Source organism: Dendrobium catenatum, unplaced genomic scaffold, assembly GCF_001605985.2.
Source record: "Dendrobium catenatum unplaced genomic scaffold, ASM160598v2 fragScaff_scaffold_370, whole genome shotgun sequence".
In the NCBI taxonomy this organism is placed as follows: domain Eukaryota; kingdom Viridiplantae; phylum Streptophyta; class Magnoliopsida; order Asparagales; family Orchidaceae; genus Dendrobium; species Dendrobium catenatum.
The window spans coordinates 3,264,548-3,274,323 of NW_021318832.1; the positions used below are offsets into that span (position 1 = coordinate 3,264,548).

Consider the following 9,776-nt stretch of genomic DNA (forward strand, 5'->3'; position numbering starts at 1 on the left):
CATGAGTAAGTAAATGAATTATAATTGTAAGGCGGAGGTGTTCAGTCGATAACGATCAAGCGATAATAGTGGTTAATAATGACCTTTGATGTCGAACGTTAGGTAAAGCGTTCGAGTTCTTCTATTATCCAATCTCTCTCCAAACTCTAGCCAAGGTCTCCATCCCAACTTCTGTGCGGAGAATAATAATCATAAATTTTTTTAGCATTTAATAATATGTATTATCAATTTCATCACCAAGGGTCTCCATTAGATTTGAATATAAAATATTGAATCTCTCTCTCTCTTTCAAATAATTATTTTGAAGTCAACAACTCGACAATAAAAGTATAATTTCCTATAGTTAATCTCTTGGGGTCTGAACGGCAATCGCCCAAATTCAGCACAAACATTTTTTACGATCATTAGTGTAGATTTTAGGAATCAAAATTTTTTTTTCTTCGACATTTAGATCAATTAAGATAAATTCATATAAACTTCAAAAACATAAGACTCAAATTCTTGATCTTTTAAAATTATAATTAAAATTTTAAATCAACATCTCAAATTGAATTGCGTGGAATCACAAACTCTCTATTGTGCATAGAATTACGATAAAAGAAAAAATCCAAGCACTAAAAAACACGGTCCTTTGCAACAAAACAGCAGAGGGTCCAAATTAATAGTTGAATTAGTAGGAGAAGGCAGCTAAATAAAGCTGTTTTACATTAATTACGTCAAAAAAGTACAATGACTTTTCAAAGCTAAATTCCAAATGCTCTTAATGCACGACTTTCAAAGCATAAAAAATCAAATATGCACTACTTTATCTAGCCTTTTCCAAAAATTTCTTGCTCTCCCTGCACGACTTTCAAAGCATAAAAATGAATACTAACCATTAGCCCCCCAACAAAAAATATTTACATACCTACCATTTTATTTCATATCAGAAATAAAATATTAAAATTCATAAATGATATTGGTGATAAGAATAAAATATAAGGATAATATATTTTATGTAAATGATAAAAATATAATATTAAAATTTTAATTATTAAATAATTAAATAATATGAAATAAAATGATATGTATGTAAATTTTGAAAAAGAAAAGACTGTTCGATTTTCGGGATTTTTTTTCTTAACGAAACTCTCCGTCTCCTTGCGGAATCCAGACGAAACCAGCAGATAGCGGTCAATATAGCGGAGCATCGGCTGCCGAGAGGAAACAGAACGATGGCGGAAACACAGAGCCTAGAGCAATTCAAAGGGCAAGCGCGACTTCCCAAGTTCGCTGTCCCAAAGCGATACGACCTCTTCCTCAAACCTGATCTCGATGCCTGCAAGTTCACCGGCACAGTCGAGATCACTGTCGATGTTGTTGGGGATACGCGGTTCCTGGTCCTCAATGCCGCCGATCTCACCGTGGGGAATGAGTCGATTTGGTTCAAGGGTCACGGTTCTTCAGAGGTTATTGCTTTGCTACTTCGTTTAATTTTTTTTTTGTGAGGGGAAGAAAACTCGGAAGTCCATTGTGCTTATTTGTTTTCTTTTCTTTGTTTGGGGTTATCGCAGAAACTGTATCCGACAGAGATCACCACAGTTGAGATAGATGAATTATTGGTGCTTTTGTTTAGCGATGTCCTTCCGCATGGCGAAGGATCTTTGTGGATTGGATTTGACGGAATCCTAAATGATCGAATGAAAGGGTTTTACAGAAGGTGTTTTCATTGATTCAGCTGCTTTGAATGATGTTTTTGCAAATATTATTTATTTATAATATTTTCCGACAGTGCTTACAAGCATAATGGTGAGAATAAGAATATGGCGGTGACCCAGTTCGAGCCCGCCGATGCTAGACGCTGCTTCCCATGTTGGGATGAACCTGCATTCAAGGTTCAAATTTCCTGCAAATATATATATATATATTTCCGAAAATAGCTAGTAGTAATCGGAAGCCAGTAGAAGGTTTTATGTGGGCTTTATCAGTTGCTGCTTTTAGGTTCAATTAATGCATTGTTTTTGTGGTGTTTTTTTTTTGCTTTCCTTTGCTTGTAAGACTAGATGCATAGTTTAGAAATTCAACTCATTTAAAATTCAATCAAGTTCATTCAAGTTTGTAACATATTTTAATGTTTTTAAAACTCGAACGTTAAATAAATCTAGTATGAACATGGTCAACTCATTTATTTATGTACACGAACAAGCTTATTTATCATTCATTAACTTATTAGAGACTTGATATTGAACTAGATGATAGGTCACATATAATTTGATTAAAATTAGGTAAAATGCCACTTGCCTAATTTTTTATTTAGTAGTAACATATTATATATTTATTTATTATTCTATGTTACTTTCCCAATTATTATATTTTAATTCTTCAATTATGCTTCTTCTTATTTTCATATCTCATCCCATGTTTTCGAGTTCATCATTCTCTGTTTCCCAATTCACCTTTGGTTGCTTGCTTGAGCAAGGGCATGCTAAGATCACAGCTCGTGTGAACGTATTTATAGGAGCCTAGGAGGCGAGCAAATATTTTATTTTTCTCCTTCTTAGCTTGCTTATAGTTGATGCATCGGCGAGCTGTACATGAATACACTATCTTATTCCTTGATAATAATAGGCCCGATGGATGTCGGGATCAATAATGACTTTGAATCCTACAACTCTCACAGCTTTAGCTTTATTTCACGGTTGTATATATTGGAAGTATGACCATGCTAAAAGTAGAGAGTTTACATCTCATATGATCATGATTAATGAGTTGGATTCCATTTCTATAGAGTATGAAGTATATAACATGACATAGGTATCTAACCCACACTATAGGATTTCATGCACAATTGCTAAACAAGATTGTTTTAGTAATTATGAGATCAAGAAGAAGAAATTGAAAGAGTTGTTGAGTTTAGCTGAAATGTTTAGTAGAACAACAAACTTATGGAAACGGGAAAAAAATTCAATGTATGGTTGTTATTGGATATGATTTTAACAAGAAGTGAAAGTTAAAAAAGCTGATCTTAAAGTTTTGTTGATGTTAACCCACCACTTAGAGCTTTTGATACTCATGATGGTCTTTACAAGTGCTCAAAAGAGTGGGAACATACTTGTCAATGACGAATGACGCACCACAGTGCAAAGGTCCTCTTGGTACCATGACGCGTAGCGCATGGCACGACGCGCACCATTTTGAACATGACACAATATAAAATAATTATAAAAAATTGGCTTGAATATGAAATATCGTTAAGCTGAAAGATAAACTATCATAATAATGAAAAAGAACCATACAAGAAGAATATAAATTATACTTGATAAAATCATTTCATCTACTATGCTTAGTTATAATTATAAATACAAACCTATTTCAAGGTCATACACCCATGCTTATAAAGATGGGTTTTTCTTAGGTGCATTCTAGTATTGTGCTATAAGATTCATAAAATCAAGTTCATTGAAACAAGTATGCTTCATAACTATTCCATATTTGTGTGAAAAATTTTAGTTGATGACTTGAAAACCAAAGAGTTTATTGGAACAAGAATGCTTCAAGCTCGGGATGTCAATGTTGTTAAGGGAAGGAAGGAATGCTCGGACGAACAACGAGCGGCGGAAGGAATACTTGGATGAACTAGCTCCGAAATCGCATAAGGAGGCGGAATGCGTGCGGAATCGCGTGAAGGGACCAAAATCCTGTGATGAATCGCAAAATCGGGCCCCCGTGAGGGATCGCCACTTCGATCGAGCGTGAGGGATCACAACTTCGGTTGCCTGAGGGATCGGGCTTGACTTGTGAGGGTTGGGGCATTTGGTTCTTTAGTTTTAGTTAATAAATGAATAACTAATAAATAAATTTATTATTATATTATTTAGAAAGTAAAATTATATAAATATTTAAAAATTATATAATATAAAATTCAAATTGCAAGCGCCGTGCGCCATTGCGCACACATGACGCAAATGGTGCGCACCAACTTGAACATGCGTGCCGCGTTGCGTGCCATGGTGCGCGCCATTCTGCGCCATTGACAAGTATGAGTGGGAAATTGATTGCTAAGTCCTCTAGGGATTGCTTGTTCATGTAGATTTGTAAAATTATTTATTAATCTGAGAAGCCAAGTACTTGTTCAATTTTTAAGCTTATTTATTCGCTCTTTTAAGGATTTTCTTAATTAATTTAGGCAATCAAAGCTCAATTATAAAAAAAATTTAAACAAGCCAAGAATAAAACAAAAATTGGAAAGTAAGGCTCAAGCTTTACCGAAACATGAATAACTCGTAGTATGACCAAACTAAGTCTAATCCGTAGTGTTTTGCTCGACTTGGCTCTATTACAATCCTAATGAATTGAATTAATTCTTTTCAAATCATTTGTCATGCTAGCCGTTGAGATTTATCCAACTCTGTAGTTCCTTAAGCTTGTAACTTGAGGCTTAAGGGCTAGTGTCTTCATCAACAATTGTTACACTATTGAATTACCTAGATGGTTAGGCTGGATGTTACACCAGAGTGAGAGTAAGAGAGTGGGAGGAGCAGTTAAATACTATTTAGGCTAATTAGTCCAAATAATAATTAATTAAACTGATTAAATGAATAACTCTCTTAGTTGTAATTAATCTTCACTTACTCTAAATAATTAACCTCTAATTAAAGTTTTAATCATTTCAAATCAAAATTTATCATAGAAAACCTCACAATATCCATGATATCTTAAGAATGTAAGGGTAAGCAATGTACCTTATAGTTAATTGAAATTAACCAACGCATATATGATGTGTTGGCTATGCGATGAGCTTTTGGTTCTTTTTATGAATAACACATCATAGGTTAAATTAATGATCTATCAAAATAAGACACAATGATCTTATGGTGTATATATATAGTGTTATTGTTTATTGACTTGACATTATTGATTTGTGAGGAATGTATCTTATATTTGTTGACCTTTTAAAAGATCTAGCCTTGGGTTTTAGATTGGCCCAATATAATCTCAATGCATAATCAATGAATAGTTCAAATCTTTAGCCGGCCTTAAACCTAAATATTTTGTTCTCTTAATCTAAACCTTGCTCATCTAATTGAACTAAGCCGATTCAGCAAACTCAAGTATGATATTTGATTGAGTTATGAGTGACTCATAAAATATGTATTTAATGATTTTCAGGCAATCCCAGGTGCAACTATATAATCATATTAAAGTGACTCAATCAATTAAGCTGAGTTCTTAAATAAAATACGATCAACATGATTCAAGTTTTAATCCTTGGCTACATGTCCTTAACTTTAGTTGGATTACAAAAAGATCAAGATGATATGAATCTTTGCCTTGTTTATCTTCTTGAAATGAAAAAAGAAAAAGAAAAATGAAACTACTCGATTCATTGAGAGTGAATATAAGAGCATATGAGTGGATATTCTCATTTTAGTTGAGTTGAAGTACTTTAGGTGGATATTTTCATTAATCATGTGATATAAGATATGTGGAGACGCACTATAACAATCCTATTTCCTATACATAAAAATACATCTCTGATAAAAACAAATTACAATCTACACCATCAACACGGCTACCTTCTCCATATGAATGATTTTGTTGTAGTTGCCCATATCTACTTGTGAAGATGTTGAGTCCATCACTTAAGATCAAGCCTCCTCTAGCCCCAAATGCATCAATTTCTATTGTCCCGCCCAGTTAGCCACATGCAAATCTTGCTATAGTAACTCTCTGTTGTCCCCTATAACTCCACTTGAGAAGCCACCTTGCCGCCATTCTTTTCTATTCACCGCTTGTAATAGCCAACAATGGCATTGATGGTGGACCACACCTGCCTATGCTCAACTACTTCACAATGCAATAAAATTTATTCCTATTACTTTTCCTCCATGTTACATAATCCAATGATGCTCCCTTGCTTTTCCTTTATCCTCCTATAACTTAAGGGATTGGTCAAGAGCATTGTGCTTGGCATATTGATTCCCAATTTCTTATTGGTCAACGTAGTGATCAAGATGATGAAAAGTGGACTCAATGTCAAGGGGGCGAATGCCATTGCAATCCTCCCCCATCTATGTTAATTTTTGTTGCATATGGCATCCTCAGCTCTCTCACACATGTGCTCTATCATCTCTATACATTCACAACCTTGTGATGTCTTCCTCTTCTAGGTTGACTTCCCTCTTGATATGACGCCACCACTCCCCAACCACAAGTTGACCTATAACTTGCAAAAGCCATCTTCTTCCTTTTCCTTCAATGTCACAAAAAATCAGCATAGCTAGTTTCATCTAGGTGATATCATTTGCGGCCCAATATCACATATGGTATAATTATGCTCCATTGTTAATGCCAAGAATAATCACCTGGACCCACATGAAATTGATGTTCCCTTTTCTATTATAATTTCATTGACTACAACCTTCCTCTATTTGGCCAATTCCCCATGTATCTCCTCCCCATGTTGACTCCACCCGCTAACCATAGATCCTCTTGCTTTACCACCAGCCCATCGTCTCCCTCCTCCAACTAAAGCATAGCTTACCTGAAGATACGAAGGTTATTTACATTGATTCCCTTTTCAATGAAGTCAAAGACATGAGTAAAATGAGATATCCCAAACCTTAATGCATCCTGATTTTCCTTACGCTTGACCCCTAATACCATAGATTTACAAGCTTGACTTTGGCCATTGTTGCATTGCACGTTCACCTTCTCTGCTGACCACGATAATCACTAATACTGATCTCTTTGTGAGGACTCTTTTCTCTCCAATAAGTTATCCTAGAAGGTCAATGGGGCTATCAAACCTTAAGGTTACTATGTATGGATTCATTATTAACGCTTATTTTCTTTCCCAACTTCTTCTATCATTGCTGCACTTGCTAATTGGATTCTTACACAAAGCATTCTCATCTTTGAAGATCTATCTCATGTTCTTAGTGCATGGGATTCTATATGTCTTTCAACCGTGATCTAATTGGGTTCCAGCTTTGACTATGGTTGGCATTTCCTCTCATGCTATGTAGTTGGATGTCGGGCATTGAGTATCAGCCCCAACACTAACACAGATGGAAGATAGGAAATGCTAAAAAAAACATTGAAAGATCGTGATCTTTAATTATGTTTACAAAAGGACACTACTAGGACTTAAAAGAAAGATGAATACAACTCAAATCAGAGAAAGATGATGTAGGCCCTACCAAAGATTGCATCTTTTCATCATTTCCATCATCCGCATTCGTATTACTATTTTAGATATCATTGTTGTAAGATCCAACACCACTTGTATATTCTCTACCTTCACTACGATGTCCTCAGGGAATGCAACATTCTTAGGACCTTCTGATGTTCTGTTAGGCTATGCCGAGTGACCGTTAGTTCCCACAAGAACTCTCTCAGCCATAACTCTTACCACAACATGTTTAGCATTATGATTTAGTGTTTGATCATATCTTAAACATAAAAGATCATATATATGTATAAGGTGCTTCTAAGGTTTGAGCTGGACATCAACATTTCACCTAGAAAGCTTATCTCATCTAATAATCATTCCTTCCTAGGCGGACGAAAACCCCACTTATGCTCTGCAGGAAATTGCATTAATTAAATCATTTTACCGTAAACCATAGATTCGATCATGCTTCCACACTAATTTCCCAGAACTTCAAATACCACTTTCTATCACGCCTCACACTGATCCTACTTCAAATTGTTGATGTGGGACGCAATAGTGGGGAGATCGTAAATCATTTACATTATATTACACTACACTTATATACAATTTCTGACATTCAAATGCAGAACAATTATAAAAGACATCATAACTCAAAAACATTATTCATAAACGGAAGTCCAAAATTTTTATCTATAAAGCAGATACATGAAAATTAAAATATTTAACTATTAATAGATCACTAACCTCAATCCAAAATTTTTTTACATTGACAAAAGTGAATATAAAATAAAAATTGAACAACCTGACACTATTTTAGCTTAATCATATCATTCCCTTTTCCTTTAAGAACAGTCAAAATAATAACTTGATAAGCTATGATACCCATAAAGATATACAACTCCAATACAATAATCAAGTGTAAGAAAAAATTAATGAATATGAGCATTAACATGTAAATCAAAATATGCATATAAGAAGCGTATATAAGCAACCCAAGTCTGCAATAATTGTAACAAGGAATATGTTGGGTATGTATAACATATAATGTAAAATATAAAAATTATGCTCACCTAAATTACACATTCATTTACATGTCATGTAATATCATTAACATTGCTCTAAGCCAATTGCATTTGCATATGATAGGTAAATCATACAATCATAATATATCATCGTAGCTATATATTTCTGTTTATTTCATCATTTTTTTTCCGCAAAGGTGTTATGTCTAGATGTCTAGGTTTAGGTCTATAGTCTATAGCCTGTAAGCTCCTAAGATCGCACTGTCTTTTGCTCGTAGGCTCCATAACCTATAGGACTCATAACTCGTAGGCTTCATCATATCGAGGTCGCACTGCCTCCTCTATTGGGTTGCACTACTCATCGAGGTAGCTCTGCGACGCTTGCCTTACACATAACTTGTCATTTTTCAGGTTTATTTAATCATTGTTGTTTTCTTTCTTCTTTCAATAACTTGCTGTGTTTCTTGTATATATAAATATGTACAATTGTTGACCTGCTGTATAAAAAAAAATCAAATCCATTACCTGCCCCGCCCCATCAAGCACGTTGTGGATGCAGTCCGCACGTCCTCGCACACCGGCGCCATTCCTCTGTTCGCACGTCGTCGCACGACTTGCTCTCGTCGATAAAAGGGTGATGAAATGAGGCCTTCGGCTCCTCTCTTCCGCAAGCTCTCTCTCGCTCTCGTTGTTTTTCTCCGCTCCCCACTCTCTCGCTATTTTTCTCCGCTCCCCACTCTCTCTCACTCTCTGATTTTCGCTCCCACTCTCTCGCTCGAAACCGCTTTGACGACGACGTTCCCTTGGAGTCGATCGGAAGTTACAACATCCCGGTCGGAAGCAACAACGGGACTCGCTGCTGTGAGGGTAACTCCCTACCGCCGGTGTGCTTCTCCAGCTTTTCCCCATTTCCGACGTTCCCTTCCTATCGGCTTGGAAGTTCTGACACTTTGGATCGGAAGCCACGACAGAAGCTTGCGACTGCAAAGTTACTTTATCCCTTTCGTGCGGCTTCTTCTGATCCTTCGCGGCTGTGCGACTTCGCTCCTCTTACGCCTTCCCCTTTTCCGTCGATCGGAAGTTACGCATTTTGATCGGAAGCAAGCACGAGAGCTCGCTTGCTGTGAAGGTGACTATCTCCTTTTTGCATGCTCCTTCGGCCAGAATCCTGTGAATCCGCCGAACCAAGGACTTTTATTTTATTTTATTTTATTTTATTTATTATAATTCTTATTAATTATATTTAATAATTATTTAATAATTATAATTATTTGATTGATTATATTTAATTTCAATTAATTATAATTAATCATTAATTAATTATGAATTATAATTATTTGATTAATTATGATTAATGTTAATTAATTATAATTAATCATTAATTAATTATAATTATAATTAATTCACTAATTTTAATTAATTAGTAATTATTAATTATAACTATTTAATTATTATTATTATAATTAGTATTAGTTATAATTTATTAAAAAAAAGAAAAGAGAAGAATCTCCCTCTTACCTCGATTTTCGTGCCTTCCATCGCCGACAATCGTCGACGACTCCACGAGCCACCGCCAGAGTCGTCAAGGTATAATTTCT

General features: G+C 35.2%; 1 protein-coding gene across 2 annotated transcripts in view; it reads left to right on the forward strand.

Annotated features, from left to right (window-relative positions):
* Nucleotides 1-1,089: 1,089 nt before the first annotated feature.
* The window catches only part of LOC110105162 (aminopeptidase M1-like), a 37,406-nt gene continuing 28,719 nt past the window's right edge, over nucleotides 1,090-9,776 (forward strand). For both annotated transcript variants that reach the window (XM_028693816.1, XM_028693817.1), the window contains exons 1-3: nucleotides 1,090-1,448; nucleotides 1,554-1,699; nucleotides 1,772-1,874. In XM_028693816.1, coding sequence (XP_028549649.1) covers nucleotides 1,215-1,448; nucleotides 1,554-1,699; nucleotides 1,772-1,874 — 483 coding nt within the window. In that variant the 5' untranslated portion in view covers nucleotides 1,090-1,214. The remainder of the gene's footprint in view (nucleotides 1,449-1,553; nucleotides 1,700-1,771; nucleotides 1,875-9,776) is intronic.